This window comes from Oncorhynchus mykiss, chromosome 13 (assembly GCF_013265735.2).
Source record: "Oncorhynchus mykiss isolate Arlee chromosome 13, USDA_OmykA_1.1, whole genome shotgun sequence".
NCBI classification, from domain to species: Eukaryota; Metazoa; Chordata; class Actinopteri; order Salmoniformes; family Salmonidae; genus Oncorhynchus; species Oncorhynchus mykiss.
Genome location: NC_048577.1, coordinates 49,657,467 through 49,679,966, shown reverse-complemented (window position 1 = coordinate 49,679,966; position 22,500 = coordinate 49,657,467). Strand labels below are relative to the sequence as shown.

General features: G+C 45.0%; 1 protein-coding gene across 1 annotated transcript in view; it reads right to left on the bottom strand.

Moving 5' to 3' along the window:
* The window catches only part of LOC110486697 (speckle-type POZ protein), a 106,136-nt gene that overhangs the window by 33,648 nt on the left and 49,988 nt on the right, over positions 1 to 22,500 (bottom strand). Inside the window, exons 3-6 of the mRNA XM_021558476.2 lie at positions 20,542 to 20,809; positions 20,013 to 20,134; positions 19,639 to 19,790; positions 13,516 to 13,643 (exon numbers count right to left, since the gene is read on the bottom strand). Coding sequence (XP_021414151.1) covers positions 13,516 to 13,643; positions 19,639 to 19,790; positions 20,013 to 20,134; positions 20,542 to 20,619 — 480 coding nt within the window. The 5' untranslated portion in view covers positions 20,620 to 20,809. The remainder of the gene's footprint in view (positions 1 to 13,515; positions 13,644 to 19,638; positions 19,791 to 20,012; positions 20,135 to 20,541; positions 20,810 to 22,500) is intronic.

The window sequence follows — 22,500 nt, the reverse complement described above, 5'->3', positions numbered from 1 at the left end:
AGGAAACAAGAGAAGGGAGATGAGCAAAGTCAGGAGAAGGGGAAGAGATGAGGGGTGGCATTGGGAAAAGAGCCAAGAGAAGATAGAAGAGCACTGGACTCTGGGGTGCTCCCTCTCTCTTAGAAGCAGGACAGGAACATGTGGCCAAGAAAGCGAAAGAGAGAGGGAAGGAAGGAAGGAGAGATAAGAGGTTTACGTTTTAATGTCAAATGCACTAGTACAGTGAAAGAAGAACACAAGAAAGTAAGAAGCTATGCACAGGGTCAGTTTGAGGCAGGGATGCTGGAGTGATAGAGGTACGGGCTGTGCCTTTACAAAGTATTCAGACCCCTTGACTTTTTCCACAGTTACATTACAGCCTTATTCTAACCCATAACGACAAAGCAAAAATAAGTTAATAAATAAATATCACATTTACTTAAGTATTCAGATCCTTTACTCAGTACTTGGTTGTAGCACCTTTGACAGCGATTACAGCCTTGAGTCTTACTGGGTATGAGCCTACAAGCTTGGCACACCTGTATTTGGAGTGTTCCTCTCAAGCCCTGCCAGGTTGGATGGGTTGCACAGCTATTTCCAGGTCTCTCCAGAGATGTTAGTTCGGGTTCAAGCCCAGGCTTTTGCTGAACCACTCAAGAACATTCAGAGACTTGTCCCGAAGCCACTCCTGTGTAGTCTTGGCTGTGTGCTTAAGGTTATTGTCCTGTTGGAAGTTGAACCTTCACCCCAGCCCGAGGTCCTGAGTGCTCTGGAGCAGTTTTTTTCTAATCAAGGATATCTACTTTGCTCCGTTCTGCTTTCCCTCGATCCTGACTAGTCTCTCAGTCCCTGCTGCTGAAAATATCCCCACCGCATGCTGCTGCCACCAACATGGTTTACCGTAGGGATGGTACTAGGTTTCCTCCAGACATAATGCTGGGCATTCAGGCCAAAGAGTTGGTTTCATCAGTCAAGATAATTGTATTTCTCATGGTCTGTCAGAGTATTTAGGATCATTTTGGCAAACTCCAAGCGGCCTATCATGTGCATTTTACTGAGGAATGCCTTCCGACAAGTCCCTCTACCATAAAGGCCTGATTGGTGGAGCGCTGCAGAGATGGTTGTCCTTCTGGAAGGTTCTCCTATCTCCACAGAAGATCTCTGGAGCTCTGTCAGAGTGACCATTGGGTTCTTGGTCACCTCCCTGACCAAGGCCCTTCTCCTGATTGCTCAGTTTAGCCGGGCGGCCAGTTCCAGGAAGAGTCGTGTGGTTCCAAACTTCTTCCATTTAAGAAAGATGGAGGCCTCTGTGTTCTTGGGGACTTTCAATGCTGCAGAAATGTTGTGGTACCCTATCCCAGATCTGTGCCTCGATACAATCCTGTCTCTGACCTTTACAGACAATTCCTTCGACCGCATGACTTTGATTTTTGCTCCGACATGCACTGTCTACTGTGGGACCTTATATAGACAGGGGTGTGCCTTTCCAAATAGTGTCCAATTATTTGAATTTAACACAGTTGGACTCCAATCAAGTTGTAGAAACATCAAGGATGATCAATTGAAAAGAGGATGCACCCGAGCTCAATTTCGAGTCTCATAGCAAAGGGTCTAAACACTTAAGTAAATAAGGTATTTGCTTTTTATACATTTGCAAAACATTAAGAACCAGTTTTGCTTTGTCATTATGGGGTATTGAGTGTAGATTGAGGCAAAAAAACAATGTAATCCATTTTAGATTAAGGCTGTAACGTAACAAAATGTGGAAAGAGTCAAGGGGCCGGAATACTTCCCGAATGCACTGCATGTACAGTTGAAGACGGAAGTTTAAATACACTTAGGTTGGCGTCATTAAAACAATTTTTCCAACCACTCCACAAATGTATTGTTAACAAACTATAGTTTTGGCAAGTCGGTTAGGACATCCACTTTGTGCATGACACAAGTTATTTTTCCAACAATTGTTTACAGACAGATTATTTCACTTATAATTCACTGTATTACAATTCCAGTGGAACAGAAGTTTACATACACTAAGTTGACTGTGCATTTAAACAGCTTGGGAAATTCCAGAAAATGATGTCATGGCTTAGAAGCTTCTAATAGGCTAATTGACATAATTTGAGTCAATTGGAGGTGTATTTCAAGGCCTACCTTCAAACTCAGTGCCTCTTTGCTTGACATCATGGGATCATCAAAATATTTTTTTTTTGTGGGCCTCCACAAGTCTGGTTCACCCTTGGGAACAATTTCCAAATGCCTGAAGGTACCATGTTCATTTGTACAAACAATAGAACGCAAGTATAAACACCATGGGACCACGCAGCCGTCATACCGCTCAGGAAGGAGGCGTGTTCTGTCTCCTAGAGATTAACGTATGTTGGTACTTTGGTGCGAAAAGTGCAAATCAAATCCAGAACAGCAAAGGACCTTGTGAAGATGCTGGAGGAAACAGGTACAAAAGTATCTATATCCACAGTAAAACGAGTCCTATATCGACATAACCTGAAAGGCTGCTCAGCAAGGAAGTAGCCCCTGCTCCAAAACCACCATAGAAAATCCAGACAACGGTTTGCAACTGCACATGGGACAAAGATCGTACTTTTTGGAGAAATGTCCTCTGGTCTGATGAAACAAAAATAGAACTGTTTGGCCATAATGACCATCGTTGTGTTTGGAGGAAAAAGGGGGAGGCTTGCAAGCCAAAGAACACCATCCCAACCGTGAAACACGGGGGAGGCAGCATCATGTTGTGGAGGTGCTTTGCTGCAGGAGGGACTGGTGCACTTCACAAAATAGATGGCATCATGAGGTAGGAAAATTATGTGGATATATTGAAGCAACATCTCAAGACATCAGTCAGGAAGTTAAATGGGTCTTCCAAATGGACGATGACCACAAGCATACTTCCAAAGTTGTGGCAAAATGGCTTAAGGACAACAAAGTCAAGGTATTGGAGTGGCCATCACAAAGCCTTGACCTCAAGCCGATAGCAAATTTGTGGGCAGAACTGAAAAGGCGTGTGAGCAAGAAGGTCTACAAATCTGACTCAGTTACACCTGCTCTGTCAGGAGGAATGGGCCAGAATTCACCCAACTTATTGTCGGAAGCTTGTGGAAGGCTACCCGAATCGTTTGACCAAAGATAAACAATTTAAAGGCAATACTACCAAATACTAATTGAGTGCATGTAAACTTCTGACCCACCACTCTCTCTACTATTATTCTGACATTTCACATTCTTAAAATAAAGTGGTGATCCTAACTGACCTAAGACAGGGAATTTTTGACTAGGATTAAATGTAAGGAATTGTGAAAAACTGAGTTTAAATGTATTTGGCTAAGGTGTATGTAAACTTCCAACTTCAACTGTATAGGGGTAAGGTGACTAGGCATCAGGATATACACAGAGTACACCCAACATTATAAACCTCTTCCTAATTATGGAGTAGCACCCCCGCCCCTTTCGCCCTCAGAACAGCCTGAATTAATCTACGCATGGACTCTACAAGGTGCTGAAAGCGTTCCACAGGGATTCTGGCCAATGTAGACCCAAATGCTTGCCACAGTTGTGTCAGGTTGGCTGGATGTCCTTTGGGTGGTGGACCATTCTTGATACACACAGGAAACTGTTGAGCGTGAAAAAAACAGCCACATTGCAGTTCTTGACACAAACAGGTGCGCCTGGCACCTAATACCTGTTCAAAGGCATTGAAAAATGTTGTCTTGCCCATTCACCCTCTGCATGGCTTGGGGGGCTGGAGTCTAATGATTTTCCGGGTCTTCCTTTCACACCGCCTGATAGAGGTCCTGGATGGCAGGGAACTCGGCCCCAGTGATGTACTGGCCTGTCCGCACCATCTTCTAGCACCATGCGATCGAGGGCGGTGTTGTTGCCGTACCAAGCAGTGATGCAGCCAGTGAAGATGCTCCCAATAGCGCAGCTGTAGACCTTTGAGGATTTGAGGGCCCATTGCCAAACCTTTTCAACCTCCTGAGGGAGAAGAGGCGCCATCGCGCCTTCTTCATGACTGTGCACGTGGACCATTTTAAATCCTTAGAGATTTGGACACCCCAGTGGGGGCCCCATGTTGGGAGTCAGTTTGGTGGAGGTGATGTTGCCTACCCTTCACCACCTGGGGTCGGCCCGTCAGGGAGTCCAGGATCCAGCTTCAGAGTGAGATGTCCAGTACCAGGGTCCTAAGCTTGGTGACGAGCTTAGAGGGGACGATGGTGTTGAATGCTGAGCAGTAGTCAATGAACAGCATTCTTACAAAAGGAGAGAGAAAGAGTGTAGCAAGAGAGAGAGAGGGGAGAGAAAGAGATACAAAAATGAAGAGAAAGAAGAAAAAAAAGAGAAGGAAAGAGAATGAGAGAAGAGAACGAGGAGACAGTTCTCCAATGGTAGTAAAGACTGCATCCCAGGGGGAACAAGGACCAGGAATATTGAAGTACTTTACACTCTTACTTGCCCACGGAAAGACCTTGTGGTAGCACCCTTTTCATTTATTCCAGGGTCACTAACTCACTACAGTAACCCACACTAGGGCTGGGTGATATAGCCAAAATACATGGGCATTAATATGGACTTGGTCCCCCCTTTGCTGCTATAACAGCCTCCACTCTTCTGGGAAGGCTTTCCACTAGATGTTGGAACATTGCTGCAGGGATTTGCTTCCGTTCAGCCACAAGAGCATTAGTGAGATCGGGCAATGATGTTGAGCGATTAGGCCTGGCTTGCAGTCGGCGTTCCAATTCATCCCAAAGGTGTTCGTTGAGGTTGAGGTCTGGTTGTAAGAAACTCAAACTCATAGTGTATTTATAGAACGCTTGTGGATTTATATTAAGAAGCTAAGTGGAAACATCGTTGACATCAACATTGTTGCATGTGCTGCATTGATCATGCAGACAGAACAAAAGTGTCTTGTGGTTAAGCAACAACCAATGAGCTCCTTGAGTGAGACGGGGTAGGGCTAGGTCTGAGAGGAAATGGACATTACACATGGCATATTACAAACCAAACATTCAAATACCGTTATAGAAGTTAAGGTAAAAACCTAAACTGGTCCGTGCATCAATGCTGGTATATAGTAAAATACAGTGTACCGCCCAGCCAAATCCACATGGGTTTCCTCATTAATGGAGCTGGTGTAATTACCAGAGATTAACACGAGAGGGGCAGCCACCCAGGACTATAACCAACCAGCAGCCAACACCACTGTGTTGGAAGTACTCTCTATGCCAAGCCTCTCTCACATACACAGGCACATGTGCATACACACACACACAGTACACGCAGACACACACACAGTACACGCAGTCACACCTCACCACCCTCACAGCTCTGAAGTAGCTGCTATGCCCCTCCTACTCGTCTGTCAATAGGCCCAGTATGGAAGCACTTTAACCTGTTAGAGCTCTAGGGGCGCTATTTCATTTTTGGATAAAAAACGTTCCCGTTTTAAGCGCGATATTTTGTCACGAAAAGATGCTCGACTATGCATATTCTTGACAGTTTTGGAAAGAAAACACTCTGAAGTTTCAGAATCTGCAAAGATTTTGTCTGTAAGTGCCCCAGAACTCATTCTACAGGCGAAACCAAGATGATGCATCACCCAGGAATTAGCAGAATTTCTGAAGCTCTGTTTTCCATTCTCTCCTTATATGGCTGTGATTGCGCAACGAATGAGCCTACACTTTCTGTCGTTCGCCCAAGGTCTTAGCAGCATTGTGACGTATTTGTAGGCATATCATTGGAAGATTGACCATAAGAGACTACATTTTCCAAGTGTCCGCCTGGTGTCCTGCGTCGAATTCGGTGCGCAATTGCCAGCTGCTTCTACTTTACCATTTGATTCAGGGGAGAAAGCATGTGTCCAAGAACGATGTATCAATGAAGAGATATGTGAAAAACACCTTGATGATTGATTCTAAACAACGTTTGCCATGTTTTCAGTCGATATTATGGAGTTAATTTGGAAAAAAGTTTGCGTTTTGAGGACTGAATTTCGGATTTTTTTTGGTAGCCTAATGTGATGTATAAAACGGAGCTATTTCTAATACACAAGGAATCTTTTTGGAAAAACTGAGCATCTGCTATCTAACTGAGAGTATCCTCATTGAAAACATCAGAAGTTCTTCAAAGGTAAATTATTTTATTTGAAGGCTTTTATGTTTTTGTTAATGTTGCGTGCTGGATGCTAACGCTAATGCTAACGCTAAATGCTAACGCTAAATGCTAACGCTAGCTAGCTACTTTTACACAAATGATTGTTTTCCTATGGTTGAGAAGCATATTTTGAAAATCTGAGATGACAGTGTTGTTTACAAAAGGCTAAGCTTGAGAGATGGCATATTTATTTCATTTCATTTGCGATTTTCATAAATAGTTAACGTTGTGTTATGCTAATGAGCTTGCTGATAGATTTACACAATCCTGGATACAGGGGTTTTTTCATAGCTAAACGTGACGCAGAAAACGGAGCGATTTGTCCTAAACAAATAATCTTTCAGGAAAAACTGAACATTTGCTATCTGAGTCTCCTCATTGAAAACATCTGAAGTTCTTCAAAGGTAAATGATTTTATTTGAATGCTTTTCTGTTTTTTTGTGTAAATGTTGCCAGCTGAATGCTAATGCTAAATGCTACGTTAGCCATCAATACTGTTACACAAATGCTTGTTTTGCAATGGTTGAGAAGCATATTTTGAAAATCTGAGATGACAGTGTTGTTAACAAAAGGCTAAGCTTGAGAGCTAGCATATTTATTTCATTTCATTTGCGATTTTCATGAATAGTTAACGTTGCGTTATGGTAATGAGCTTGAGTCTGTATTCACGATCCCGGATCCGGGATGGGGAGATCAGAAAGGTTAAACAGACTTGCACATCGCTCCGCTTTCTCTCGTAACAAACAAGTTGGGAACTTCAAGACATGGATTCCAGCACCATACCCACAGGGTTAATTAGGTTTGCTTTAAAACAGCCACCACCATGCTTTTTAAACATTCATGGCCGAATGCATGACAACGAGAACATTAACATATCCAGAAAGTTAACCTCTACTCGGTTCCCCGATCCAACAATGGGGGCTGGGCGACACAGAGAGAGAGATGGTTGACCTCTGCTGCCCCCTCTGTTACAGCCTAGTAATAACAGGGGATATAATCTAGCCCAACACTACACAGCATCTGACCTGAGCCCTACTGACAAACTGACGGAATAAGAATCCACACAGACCTTTTTGGTCTTAATTTAAAAAGTTAGGCATAAGGTTATCAGTGTGGTTGGGGTTGGCGAAGAGTAATTGCAGAAATAGACAGGGTTTATGACTTTGTAGCAACTAGTGATGACCCATGAGGTTCTCCTGGTCAGGTCACATGGTAAGGACAGACTCCTGGCCCTAGTCCCAGTGTAGCTGTGTGTGTCCTATAAAACGGGTTAGCTGTGTGTGTCCTATAAAACGGGTTAGCTGTGTGTGTCCTATAAAACGGGTTAGCTGTGTGTGTCCTATTAAACGGGTTAGCTGTGTGTCCCCTATTAAACGGGTTAGCTGTGTGTGTCCTATTAAACGGGTTAGCTGTGTGTGTCCTATTAAACGGGTTAGCTGTGTGTGTCCTATTAAACGGGTTAGCTGTGTGTGTCCTATTAAACGGGTTAGCTGTGTGTGTCCTATTAAACGGGTTAGCTGTGTGTGTCCTATTAAACGGGTTAGCTGTGTGTCCTATTAAACGGGTTAGCTGTGTGTGTGTCCTATTAACGGGTTAGCTGTGTGTGTGTCCTATTAAACGGGTTAGCTGTGTGTGTGTCCTATTAAACGGGTTAGCTGTGTGTCCTATTAAACGGGTTAGCTGTGTGTGTCCTATTAAACGGGTTAGCTGTGTGTGTCCTATTAAACGGGTTAGCTGTGTGTGTCCTATTAAACGGGTTAGCTGTGTGTGTCCTATAAACGGGTTAGCTGTGTGTGTCCTATTAAACGGGTTAGCTGTGTGTGTCCTATTAAACGGGTTAGCTGTGTGTGTCCTATAAACGGGTTAGCTGTGTGTGTGTCCTATTAAACGGGTTAGCTGTGTGTGTCCTATAAAACGGGTTAGCTGTGTGTGTCCTATAAAACGGGTTAGCTGTGTGTGTCCTATTAAACGGGTTAGCTGTGTGTGTCCTATTAAACGGGTTAGCTGTGTGTGTCCTATTAAACGGGTTAGCTGTGTGTGTCCTATTAAACGGGTTAGCTGTGTGTGTCCTATTAAACGGGTTAGCTGTGTGTGTCCTATTAAACGGGTTAGCTGTGTGTGTCCTATTAACGGGTTAGCTGTGTGTGTGTCCTATTAACGGGTTAGCTGTGTGTGTCCTATTAAACGTGTTAGCTGTGTGTGTGTCCCATTAAACGGGTTAGCTGTGTGTCCCATTAAACGGGTTAGCTGTGTGTGTCCTATTAAACGGGTTAGCTGTGTGTGTCCTATTAAACGGGTTAGCTGTGTGTGTCCTATTAAACGGGTTAGCTGTGCGTGTCCTATTAAACGGGTTAGCTGTGTGTGTCCTATTAAACGGGTTAGCTGTGTGTGTCCTATTAAACGGGTTAGCTGTGTGTGTCCTATTAAACGGGTTAGCTGTGTGTGTCCTATTAAACGGGTTAGCTGTGTGTGTCCTATTAAACGGGTTAGCTGTGTGTGTCCTATTAAACGGGTTAGCTGTGTGTGTCCTATAAACGGGTTAGCTGTGTGTGTCCTATAAATGGGTTAGCTGTGTGTGTGTCCTATTAAACGGGTTAGCTATGTGTGTCCTATAAAACGGGTTAGCTGTGTGTGTCCTATAAAACGGGTTAGTTGTGTGCACACTTCAAAGCGGCATAAGGCCGTGTGTTATGGTTTTGGATGCCCCGATTGCTAGCAACAACGACAAGAAACTACGATGTGGTGAATTGTAAGTGTCTCGTTTCAGCTCATTTGATCTTGTTTTTGATACCATGCCTTGTTTTGAAGTGTTTTGACTGATTTCACATCTATGCTAACATGGAAAAACATGTGCTATCTAGCTAGTTAACTTCTTGGTGACAGGGGGCAGTATTTTCACATCCGGATGAAATGCATGCCCAAATTCAACTGCCTGCTACTCATCCCCAGAAGATAAGATATGCATAGTATTAGTAGATTTGGATAGAAAACACTCTGAAGTTCCTAAAACTGTTTGAATCATGTCCGTGAGTAAAACATAACTTATTTAGCAGGCGAAACCCCGAGGTCAAACCATTCAGATTTTTTTTTTTTGGGGGGGGGGGGGGTCACACTCTTTTCAATGGGTTTTCATTGGGAATCCAGATTTCTAAGGGACCTTCTTGCAGTTAGTTGACAAGATACAAATCTATCGTTCTGTCCCTGAACAAGGCAGTTAACCCACTGTTCCTAGGTCGTCATTGAAAATAAGAATTTGTTCTTAACCTCTAGTACTTAGCCATCCCGGATCCGGGATCGTGAATACAGCCTCAAGCTCATTACGATAACGCAACGTTAACTATTCATGAAAATCGCAAATGAAATGAAATAAATATGCTAGCTCTCAAGCTTAGCCTTTTGTTAACAACATTGTCATCTCAGATTTTCAAAATATGCTTCTCAACCATAGGAAAACAATCATTTGTGTAACAGTAGCTAGCTAGCGTAGCAATTAGCGTTAGCATTAGCGTTAGCATTCAGCAGGCAACATTTTCACAAAAACCAGAAAAGCATTCAAATAAAATAATTTACCTTTGAAGAACTTCAGATGTTTTCAATGAGGAGACTGTTAGATTGCAAATGTTCAGTTTTTCCTGAAAGATTATTTGTTTAGGAGAAATCGCTCCGTTTGGTGCGTCACGTTTGGCTACCAAAAAAAACGAAAATCCAGTCATCAAAACGCCAAACTTTTTTCCAAATTAACTCCATAATATCGACTGAAACATGGCAAACGTTGTTTGGAACCAATCCTCAAGGTGTTTTTCACATATCTCTTCGATGATATATCGTTCGTGGAAGTGTGCTTTCTGTTCTGAATCCCAGGAGAAAATGCCCGCACCTGAAGATTACGCACCAATTTAGACAAAGGACACCAGGCAGACCCCTGGAAAATGTAGTCTCTTATGGCCAATCTTCCAATGATATGCCTACAAATACGTCACAATGCTGCAGATATCTTGAAGAAACGACAGAAAGGGCAGGCTCGTTCCTGGTGCATTCACAGCCATATAAGGAGATAATGGAAAACAGAGCCTCAGAAATTCTGCTCATTTCCTGTTTGAAGTTTCATCTTGGTTTCGCCTGTAGCATGAGTTCTGTGGCACTCACAGATAATATCTTTGCAGTTTTGGAAACGTCAGACTGTTTTCTTTCCAAATCTGTCAATTATATGCATAGTCGAGCATCTTTTCATGACAAAATATTGGGCACGTTTTTTTATCCAATAATGAAATAGCGCCCCCATAGACTCAACTGGTTTTAACTGACTTGCCTAGTTAAATAAAGGTCACATAAAAAAATAAAAAAATAAAAAATAAAAGTTGCTATCGTTTCCACTGGATGTCAACAGTCTTTAGAAATTGGTTGAGGTTATTCCTGTGTGTAATGAAGAAGTACGGCCATCTTGAACGAGGTTCACTTGAACTGTACTGTTAGATAGAGGCGCGTGACCAGAAAGCATGCTTCAGTTTGTTTTCTTCCTTTATTGAACACAGATCATACCGTCTTCAGTTGTATCGATTATTTACGTTAAAAAATACATAAAGTTGTATTACAAAAGTAGTTTGAAATGTTTTAGCAACAGGTAACTTTTGAGATATTTTGTAGTCAAGTTGGAGAAAAGCAAGTTGGAGCCGGTGTTTTTCTGGATATATATCGACGGAATTAATCGAACAAAAAGGACCCTTTGTGATGTTTATGGGACCTATTGGAGTGCCAACAAAAGAAGCTCGTCAAAGGTAAGGCATGAATTATATTTTTATTTCTGCGTTGTGTCGCGCCTGCAGGGTTGAAATATGGTTTCTCTCTTTGTTTACGGAGGTGCTATCCTCATGAAATAGCATAGTTTGCTTTAGCCGAAAAGCCTTTTTGAAATCTGACATGTTGGCTGGATTCACAACAAGTGTAGCTTTAATTTGCTATCTTGCGTGTGTGATTTAATGAAAGTTTGATTTTTATAGTAATTTATTTGAATTTGGCGCTCTGCATTTTCCTGGCTTTTGGCCAGGTGGGACGCGTCCCACATATCCCAGAGAGGTTTTAACCAACAACCGCAACAAAGTATTTGAGAGACAAGTTCTCATTCTGCAACTTTATTTCGGTTTTCAATAAACATTGGGGACAAAATATTGTTTACATGTTATCAACAATATAAGCAAACCCCATCTGTTTTTCCCCACAGTAGAGCACAAGTCAATGTAGTTGCTAAACAACCAACCCGTCTATAGAGATACATCTAACTGCCAACATTATAGGGCGTTGGGCCCCACGAACCAGAACAACTTCAACGTGCCTTAGCATACATTCTACAAGTGTCTGGAACTCTACTGGAGGGATCCGACACCATTCTTCCGCGAGAAATTCCATAATTTGGTGTTCTGTTGACGGTGGTGGAAAACACCGTCTCAGGCGCCACTCCAGAATCTAATATAAAGTGTTCAATTGGGTTGAGATCTGGTGACTGACACACACCATATGCTCCTTTGAGACCCTCTTTCAAAGTCATTGGCATCTATTATTCTAGCCAGGGTAGACAAAATAATCTACAACTGGGCTTTTTTATACATGACCCTAAGCATGATGGGATGTTAATTTCTTAATTAACAACGGCACCTGCTTTCAATATACTTTGAATGCCTAATTTACTTTATTTCCTTTATTTTGGCAGTTACCTACAGTGCCTTGCGAAAGTATTCGGCCCCCTTGAACTTTGCGACCTTTTGCCACATTTCAGGCTTCAAACATAAAGATATAAAACTGTATTTTTTTTTTGTGAAGAATCAACAACAAGTGGGACACAATCATGAAGTGGAACGACATTTATTGGATATTTCAAACTTTTTTAACAAATCAAAAACTGAAAAATTGGGCGTGCAAAATTATTCAGCCCCTTTACTTTCAGTGCAGCAAACTCTCTCCAGAAGTTCAGTGAGGATCTCTGAATGATCCAATGTTGACCTAAATGACTAATGATGATAAATACAATCCACCTGTGTGTAATCAAGTCTCCGTATAAATGCACCTGCACTGTGATAGTCTCAGAGGTCCGTTAAAAGCGCAGAGAGCATAATGAAGAACAAGGAACACACCCGGCAGGTCCGAGATACTGTTGTGAAGAAGTTTAAAGCCGGATTTGGATACAAAATGATTTCCCAAGCTTTAAACATCCCAAGGAGCACTGTGCAAGCGATAATATTGAAATGGAAGGAGTATCAGACCACTGCAAATCTACCAAGACCTGGCCGTCCCTCTAAACTTTCAGCTCATACAAGGAGAAGACTGATCAGAGATGCAGCCAAGAGGCCCATGATCACTCTGGATGAACTGCAGAGATCTACAGCTGAGGTGGGAGACTCTGTCCATAGGACAACAATCAGTCGTATATTGTACAAATCTGGCCTTTATGGAAGAGTGGCAAGAAGAAAGCCATTTCTTAAAGATATCCATAAAAAGTGTTGTTTAAAGTTTGCCACAAGCCACCTGGGAGACACACCAAACATGTGGAAGAAGGTGCTCTGGTCAGATGAAACCAAAATTGAACTTTTTGGCAACAATGCAAAACGTTATGTTTGGCATAAAAGCAACACAGCTGAACACACCATCCCCACTGTCAAACATGGTGGTGGCAGCATCATGGTTTGGGCCTGCTTTTCTTCAGCAGGGACAGGGAAGATGGTTAAAATTGATGGGAAGATGGATGGAGCCAAATACAGGACCATTCTGGAAGAAAACCTGATGGAGTCTGCAAAAGACCTGAGACTGGGACTGAGATTTGTCTTCCAACAAGACAATTATCCAAAACATAAAGCAAAATCTACAATGGAATGGTTCAAAAATAAACATATCCAGGTGTTAGAATGGCCAAGTCAAAGTCCAGACCTGAATCCAATCAAGAATCTGTGGAAAGAACTGAAAACTGCTGTTCACAAATGCTCTCCATCCAACCTCACTGAGCTCGAGCTGTTTTGCAAGGAGGAATGGGAAAAAATGTCAGTCTCTCGATGTGCAAAACTGATAGAGACATACCCCAAGCGACTTACAGCTGTAATCGCAACAAAAGGTGGCGCTACAAAGTATTAACTTAAGGGGGCTGAATAATTTTGAACGCCCAATTTTTCAGTTTTTGATTTGTTAAAAAAGTTTGAAATATCCAATAAATGTCGTTCCACTTCATGATTGTGTCCCACTTGTTGTTGATTCTTCACAAAAAAATAGAGTTTTATATCTTTATGTTTGAAGCCTGAAATGTGGCAAAAGGTCGCGAAGTTCAAGGGGGCCGAATACTTTTGCAAGGCACTGTATATCTCTATGTTGTGTGAACTTGTGTCCTACCTCACAGAAGAGAGTGAGCTTGTCGTCAGGCAGCAGCCCATTGGCCTCGTCCAGCAGGAAGTCTCTCCTGATGAACTTCTTAAAGCCCCAGTCCTTCCCCTGGACAAACCGGTATGCCCTCTGGCTCTCTGTAAAAAAGAAAACAACACAGACAGTTAGTGCACGTGTGTCTGTCATGACCATGAGAAAGGAGAAACTGAGAGTGAGCACAGCCAGACAGGAGGTTGAATGAAGGAAGTGTCACCTGCAGGGGACTTTTAACACCTCATAAGAAAACGATGCCATACTCCACAGACATTTTTCATACACTCCCTCATCTCTGGCACACAGGCACGATAAGCAGGTGGGATAAGCAGGGATCAAAGCATCCCATTATAAAGTGCTTATGGACTGCCAACTATGTCTGCCTGAGAAGAGGCAGGGAGGGTTCTGTGCACTACAAACACACAAGAGAAATGCCTTCATGCGGTCCTTCACCAGGAATAGGTACATACACTGTCTGCGTCCAAAATGGCACCATTTTGTCTATATAGTGTACTACAAAAGTAGTGCACTACATAGGGAATAGGGTGTTATTTGGGACACAACCACTGAGGACATACTCAACGTACACAACACAATAACTAGAGTCAGAGACACTGCTGTACCATAGTGGTTCTGATGGCCCAGTTGGTAAGACTGATGCTAACAAAGCCAAGGTTCAAGTCCCTCAGGGATCACATACAGTAAAGTGAGTGCATTTATATTTGTAGTAAATGGCTTTGGATCTGAGAGTCTGCCAAGTCAGATCACAATGAATTCCCTGCCCAGACATTTTACTACTCCAAGACCCTCTCAAAGATCTCCAATGAAACTTCACATAAAGATCCCTGGTCATGTATAGAATGACAGGATCCCATCTAAGAAGCTCCTGTAGGGCAGGCCCCTCCTGTAGGGCAGGCCCCTCCTGTAGGGCAGGCCCCTCCTGTAGGGCAGGCCCCTCCTGTAGGGCAGGCCCCTCCTGTAGGGCCAGCTAACGCTACTGTGGTCCAAGCCTTATGAGCTCTCCTGCCATATCCAAGTGGGAGTCATTCAGATGGGGTAACAGCTCTGCTGAAAGCTCTATGTGAAATTCACCAGCAGAGGTATGATGCAGTGGTGGGTACAGTAGTCAACCAGGCAGGCAGGGGCTGCGCTCCAAATGGCACCCTATTCCCTTTATAGTGCACTACATTGACCAGAGCCCTATGGGCTATAGGGAATAGGGAATATGCTGTCATTTGGGATGCGTACAGACAGTGGTGGAGTTGAACGCATATCCAGTTCTCCACCCCAGTGCTCAATCAGGGGGTCCTCTCCCTCTAATCCCTCCCCTGGAGATGGGCTACAAACAGGCCCTGACAGCCACCCTCTCAGACTGACAGAAATCCAAACACAGAAATCCAAACACTCCAAAAGGCTCTTTTCTCTACTCTTTTTTTCCTACTTTATTCATCGTCACTCCTCTTTTCCTCTCTGCATAATAGGAACTGATGTCAGAAGGCTTTCATTTAAAGGCTTTGCGTCAGTCTCTCCCTCTCTCTCTCATCTTAAACCTGTGTTGTTGAAAGCCACGTCAAACTTTTATGGACTTGACATGCCAAGTAGTGTATGGTTGGATACACAAACACACAGAGCAAAAGCACTGCATCTTAGTCTTATCCTTGTCTGCCTGTTTGTCTGAAATCTTTCAGTCTGCGTTTTCTCTATTTCCTTTCCGATATGTGAGAGACTCAGGCATGGTCCCCTGGCCAGCAGCTCCTCTCCCTGTGTGGTGGAGAGATTGTCCTGTGTGTTATCAGGGTATGTGGAAGAAGACCAGCAGCCTGTGACAACTTCCTACGGGGCTGGGTCTCAGCCTAATGGAGGTGTGAGGACGGTGGGAGCAGAGAGAGAGAGAGAGAGGGCTAGCTGGGAGGAGGGAGGGACGGAACGGGAGCACAGAGGAGAAAGGGTGAGAGGAGTCCAACGGCAGGAAGAGGAAGAGGGAGAGAGGGCTAGCTGGGAGGAGGGAGGGACGGAACGGGAGCACAGAGAACGGAGGAGAAAGGGTGAGAGGAGTCCAACGGCAGGAAGAGGGAGAGAGGTGAGATTTCTCCTCTACTGCTCAGTCCCTGCTCACTCTCCACACTAAGGTGTATGTCTGTGTGCACATGTGCGTGCGCCTGTGCGTTTGTATGCGTGTGTGTATTAAGCTGAGCTCAGCTGACCCTGCTGCCTCGACTGGGTCTCCTGAGCAGGACCAGAACCTCACGCTGGCATCGGATCAACCTCAGGTCAGAACGCATGTGGTCACGGTCGGGTCACAGCAGGCTGGGTCACCAAGTCAGGAGGGGAGGAACACACCAGGAATAACAAATAGGAAAGGAGGAAGAGGAGTGAGAAGACCAGCGATGGAAGCATGTCACTCAAACAGTGGATAGAAGCCGTCACTAACAGTGCAGGCAGAGGTGGCATGTGAGGTGAGATATGTAGATAGATGCAGTGAGACAAGAGAAAAAAGTAGGAAGGCGAGAGAGACAGGGACAGAGTTTTAGAGAGGAGAAGGGAAAGATAGAGCGAGCGAGAGTAGAGCCAGGCTGTTTTAGAGAGCATAGAATACATATTCAGGCTGTGGCTCAGGGGCCTGGTTGAAACACACAGTGAGAAGGTCACCCAGAAGACTGGCTGGCAAACATCACACTCCGGGCCAACAAAGGAGCACAACTCAATAGTGTGGGTCACACTAAGAGTGTGTGTGTGCGGGCATGACAGAGAAAGTGTAATATACAGTAAGTACATCAGTTCAAAACAACTCTAATCCCTCCATCCCTTCGTCCCTCCGTCCCTCCATCCCTCCGTGATCATCTGTTCTCTGGCAGGAGGTTTAGAGAATCCCAAAAGAAGCCTGGAGCTTTCCCTATTACACAAACACAATCAAGCAGTCACACACCTAGACCTTCATACACATACACACTCCAACCCCATCCTCCCAACCACTACTGCCTACATCCCCATCCCACTTCTTCCCTCCACTTCAATAGCTGCCCTTTAGTCTAAATCCCATTCATTAAATACAGTACACAACACATACAGTCCAATGTCTAACAGCATGATAGACAACGCTTCAGTATGTGTAATGGAGCACCTGCATTTGCATCAACCCCCACGCACCTACATAGGCTGACATATAACCAGGAAGGCAGGCACACAAGCTCGCTCACTCACACACACCACAAATACACAAACGAGCACACACACACGCCATTTCCGAAGAAAATCTCATCTCTATTGAATAATGAGCTCTATAAGCAAGTGTCAGCACAAACATGTGTAACGACGTTCCTTCTAGCCGTGTCGATATGTGATTATGTAAAGACTGTCCAATGACTCTTCTCACAACACAACAACACTGAATGCCTGACCGCCCCCATCAGTAACCGCGGGCAACTAGCTCTGACAACCACAGGCAAGCATTCAGACAGAGGTTTCAATCAGCCAGGAGACCATGTGGAACTAAAGACACTAACCACAATACCACAACCACTGTACTGGCAAATGAGATCGTTCTTTTAAAATATACAGTGTATGAAGACCTGTGTACACACAGCAAATTAACCTGAACTTGAACCTGTGACCAAACACACTGGAGACATAACCTCTCCTTAGCACTTAGCACCTAAAAAGCACTACAAAGCCCACTGTCTGAGAAGAACACTCAGCCCTGCGCCATTTAAATAAACCCTAGCCACCACCGCCATATAGCAGGAGACTTCCTCTCTCTCTCTCTGTGTGTGTTCTCAGAGCTGTCAGTGCAGCAGTGTGTCTGCCAGCAGGCTGCTTTATCTGGCACAGGAGAAGAGGGGGGGCCAAGAGACACGTTACAAACCGTTCATCCACAATCCCACAGGAGAGCCAGCTAGCTAGCGACTAAGCCAGGGAGAGAAATTATGTGGCAGAGAAGAGAGGAGAGGATGTTTGGGGGGGAGGGGGGAGGGGGGAGAGAGAGGTGGGGGGCTGCCAGTGGAGCCCAAATATATCTCCATTAGCAGGCAGTAACAGCATCAGAGACCAACAGAGGAGACCAACATACATTACTGATTGAGGCTCTCTATTCTGGTGGGGGTGGCTGAACAGTATGAGGTTGAAGGTCAGATCCACTTGAAACAGTTCATGTTTAAGGCAGCAAATGATATATGCAGCATCTTTACATTACTCACAATCATCTTTAACCATATTTATAACCACCTATATATCTGTTTATTTAGCTATGTATCACACCAATCTGTACTTGGACTTACTATCCATTTCAGTGGAGTGTGTGGCCCTGTGAGACTGTGTGGAGAGCCCCAGCAGTGACATGCCACATAAACAGTCCTCACACTCTGAGCCACAGCCTTCTTAATTAAGGCACTTTGTTTTTATTTGGCCTGGGTTCTCTTCAGGAGGCATGGATTTAATTGGATTCTAAATGATCCAGAACAGATAGAGCTATCTTTCCTGCCATATTCTCAGACAGAGTGCTCGCTGAAGTCCCTTGTCACGAATACGGTGGCTGCGGTTAATTTTCTCCAGCGACAAGGCGAGCAGAGAGCTGAGGGGAAGATGGGGTGCATCTGGGGGACGGGGGGGACGGGGGGGGTCTACCACCAAAGAACACAATTTACAGCAAACCCCCCAGAGACACGAAGAGGAGAACAGAAGACATTTTCTCCACTTCTCTCAACATTCTCCATCTTTAATCTCTTTCAGTGGTCATGTGGAGAGGCAGATTCAGGTGAGCTGACCGAGTGAAGGAATGAAACGGCTCTAGGTGGTGTTTACCACCCACTCTGCAGGCTACTGCTGTCCCTCTTAGAGTGGTGCAGCAAAATGTGCACAGCCAACTATGCATTAACTGTACCTTAAGAGCCTCTCAAGCGAGCTTGATGCACAATTACAGTATGCGGCCCAGGGACTGTTTCATAACAGTAGTGTTTGTGAATGTGTTGTTGTTGTTGCGGAGAGAAAAAGCACTGCCACAGTGAAGATGTAGAGTGTAGAACGGAGAGAGGGAAAGTGTGTGAGGGAGGGAGGGGGGGGTTGAGTTCACGCGGTAGACGTTTCTCAGCAGGAAAACCATTTCCCTTTCTACACGACCTGCACTGCGGGGGGTTGTACAGTCTTTCTGCATACACCTCTGATACAAACATTCCTCCTCTGCTCCTCTCCTCACCTCCTCCCATACTTCCTGTGCTCGACGGGGTGCCGGAGGAGAGACAACCAACCAGGTAGAGAGCCTGATAACCAGGAAGCGGTCACATCTGGCCCACTCAAATTCAATTCCACACAAGTTTGCTTTTCCTCCCCATAACGAAAACCTAATTAAAAAAGAGCAGGCATTGGAAGAAACACATCCTTTCCAATTCATCAGCCAGAGAACAGGCAGAAGACAAAAATTGCTCCATGCTACTTTGAATTAAATATGGGGGGGAACGAATCCCACCTGCAGTGATTATACACACCCATATGGCTATCAACACCTCGGCCCGCACACTGAATTAGACACTTTGGCTCCCTCACCCCCTCCTATGCACACACTCACTTAGTAAACCTCAGAGACACAGGTAATACATCTCTCAAACCTCCTAACCTTGTTCCTATTAGTCAACATGTCTTCCATGTTCTACTGCCAAGCTACAGGTTTGAGCTGAGAGGTTCAAGAGTGGATTGTTATAAGTAGTTCTGTTATCACATTACCTCTCACACACCTACATAATATCAAGCCAGGTACACTATGGGATTACAATAGCAGAGCACCACTGACCCTATAGAGATGGTGGGTTGTTGGGGATAGATATTTCCCAAGCAAAAAAATGATTCATATTCAAGGAAACATTAAAAAGTACATCTACTAAGATTGACCATATGACTGGACAGATACTGACACCTGAATTGACTGTTTCCTTTCAGGTATTTTAAATGTCCGTAATGTCTACTTGTTAATGTTATTTAAATGCATGAACATTTGAAAGTATTTTTGTCTGTAATGCCATTTTCGTCATGTGTCGGACCCCAGGAAGACTGGCTGTCGTCATGGCATTAGCTAATGGGGATTCAAATCAACTCAAATCAAGTGTGACTTACCCATAGCCTTCGTCTCCTCTCCCTTGGCATTGAGGATGGAGAACTTGAACTTGGCACGCACCTCGCTCTTGGGACAGCTGACCAGGAGCAGGTAGAGGGACAGGTAGTCTTTACTCTCCTCGTCCAGGCCTTTAGGGTTTACACGCAAACACCTGGACACACAGAGGGAGGGATCAGCATCAGTGATCATCAGACTCAGTCAAACAGAGACGAGGTCAGTCAACTATGTTCAGTAACTGTCCAAAATAATAGAGACCAAACCCTGTCCAACAGACTTAGGAGTCTAAATCAGATCAATCATGGACAAGTTATTGGTCCTGTCGTCCCTTATGGCTTATCCATAAAACCCACTTCTTGGCCCCGCCTCCACTCACCATTTAAGCTTGTCATTGGCTCCCGAAGAGAAGGTGGAGCTCTTGATGACCTCGCCCATCTCCTCACGACAGAAGCTGAAGTTGTTGATGGTCCACATGTAAGAGAACTTCACCACTTTGATCTAACAGAGGTAGGGACACACACACACACACACACACGGCAGGAATCAGACATGATGACTTTAATTTATTTATCTATTCCATACAGGTAGCTAAGTGGCTGGTTGGTCAGCCTGGACTTCAAAACCACACATCAAACATGCCTTTCATCTCAATAAACATTGACAACAAACAGGGGGAGAAGAAAGGATATTAAAATGCTGCAACAAAAAATGATTTTGCAAGGACAGCGAGATGAAAAACACATCAATAGAAAAACATCCCTCTTCTTTAAACAGGCTGTTATCATAAACACCAGCACTGGCAGTCCTGACTGACTGACTGACAGACAAACAGGCTGACAGGTGTAAGTACTGTACATAGAAAAACAGATACATGTACACACACACACACCAATCCCCACGCTTACCTGAGTGTAACACCAGCTCTCAGCCACAGGGCCGCTGGACATGTCCGCGGGGGGAGGGGGACTCGGGACTCTTGACATCGCCAGCGTTGAGACAGGGGGGGCCTGAGTGGAGCCTGAGCACCAGCCAGGAGGAAGGCAGAGTGGAGGGGTGGCTGAGCCCAACAACACCACTGAATGGGCTAAGTATTCCACCAGACCACCACACACAGCACCAAGGTCCAGCCAAGGATAACGTCTGGGGAACGTCCAGGTAATCCACAGCAACACCCTACAACCAGAGAGAGTTGCATTATCATAGGTGTTATAGTCAGTGAGTGTGCTAAAAGGCTAATTGTAATTGAGCGGTATTGCTCAGTAAGTAGGACAAAACAGCTCTGAATTCATTTGTTTTCAAAGGGCCTCTGCATTCAAAGCAGAGAGGCTGTGAACGCTGCTCGCTCGTCTTCAGTGAGAAAAGCCCTCGTTTATCTGCCATGGTTCTGCCTTTCTTTTGCTTTGAGCGGAGCGCCAGCCGATCTGTGACTGAGAGTGAAGAGCAAGGCTTAAGACCATCATCCCACGCCTGCCTGCCAATCTCCACTCACTCAAGTAGCCTACACAAGGTCACATACAACTTTCAAAGACCACATTGACTTGGAAATGTCATAGCCTATTCCAAAATGTGCAAACTTCTATCAATCTGTGTGAATACAGCCACAATAGAAAAACAGCATGGACTTCAGTTGAACCATAGATCTACAATCTATGAGAGAGAACTGTGACTTTAACCAATGACTTCTCTTCAATATCACCTTTAGAGAACCACAGATGACCCCTGGGAATAGAACAAGAATGTGTTCTTAATTGACTTGCCTGGTTAAATAAAAAACTAATTATCTTTTGTTCTCCTTTCCTCCCTCTCCCCCCTGGCTCCTTTCCTCCCTCTCCCCCCTGGCTCCTTTCCTCCCCTCCCCCCTGGCTCCTTTCCTCCCTCTCCCCCCTGGCTCCTTTCCTCCCTCTCCCCCCTGGCTCCTTTCCTCCCTCTCCCCCCTGGCTCCTTTCCTCCCTCTCCCCCCTGGCTCCTTTCCTCCCTCTCCCCCCTGGCTCCTTTCCTCCCTCTCCCCCCTGGCTCCTTTCCTCCCTCTCCCCCCTGGCTCCTTTCCTCCCTCTCCCACCTGGCTCCTTTCCTCCCTCTCCCACCTGGCTCCTTTCCTCCCTCTCCCCCCTGGCTCCTTTCCTCCCTCTCCCCCCTGGCTCCTTTCCTCCCTCTCCCCCCTGGCTCCTTTCCTCCCTCTCCCCCCTGCTCCTTTCCTCCCTCTCCCACCTGGCTCCTTTCCTCCCTCTCCCCCCTGGCTCCTTTCCTCCCTCTCCCCCCTGGCTCCTTTCCTCCCTCTCCCCCCTGGCTCCTTTCCTCCCTCTCCCCCCTGGCTCCTTTCCTCCCTCTCCCCCCTGGCTCCTTTCCTCCCTCTCCCCCCTGCTCCTTTCCTCCCTCTCCCCCCTGCTCCTTTCTCTATTTTCTCACTCATCCTGCACATGTCAAATTGAAGACTCTTCTCTCGTTCTCTCTCTCTTTTCTCAGTCAACCTGCAAGTCCCCCTGTCTCGCAGCCAGACAATCCCTTCGCTTTGCTTCTTAATTAGTGGCTGATTGGATTGGAAGTTCAGGACCTAGATAACTTCCCAGAATCTGTGTGAGAGAGAGCGAAAGGGAAGGAAAGGGCAATTGGGGGGGGGGGGGGGGGGGGTCCACCTCTGCCTGGAGACGGGTGAGACGACACAGACCTCCACGGACGCAGACAGGACTTCATGAATGTTTAGAGAACTTTGTTGGATCTGATCTTTCTGTTTCTTATTTTGTTCTATTTGCATCTGATGAAAAACACTGGTGGCATTTTCACTCAGTAAAACAATTCAATATTAATCAAAAGATGAAGAACAAGGCAGCACGGATTTGCAATTTAAAATTACCTGAGACTTCCTA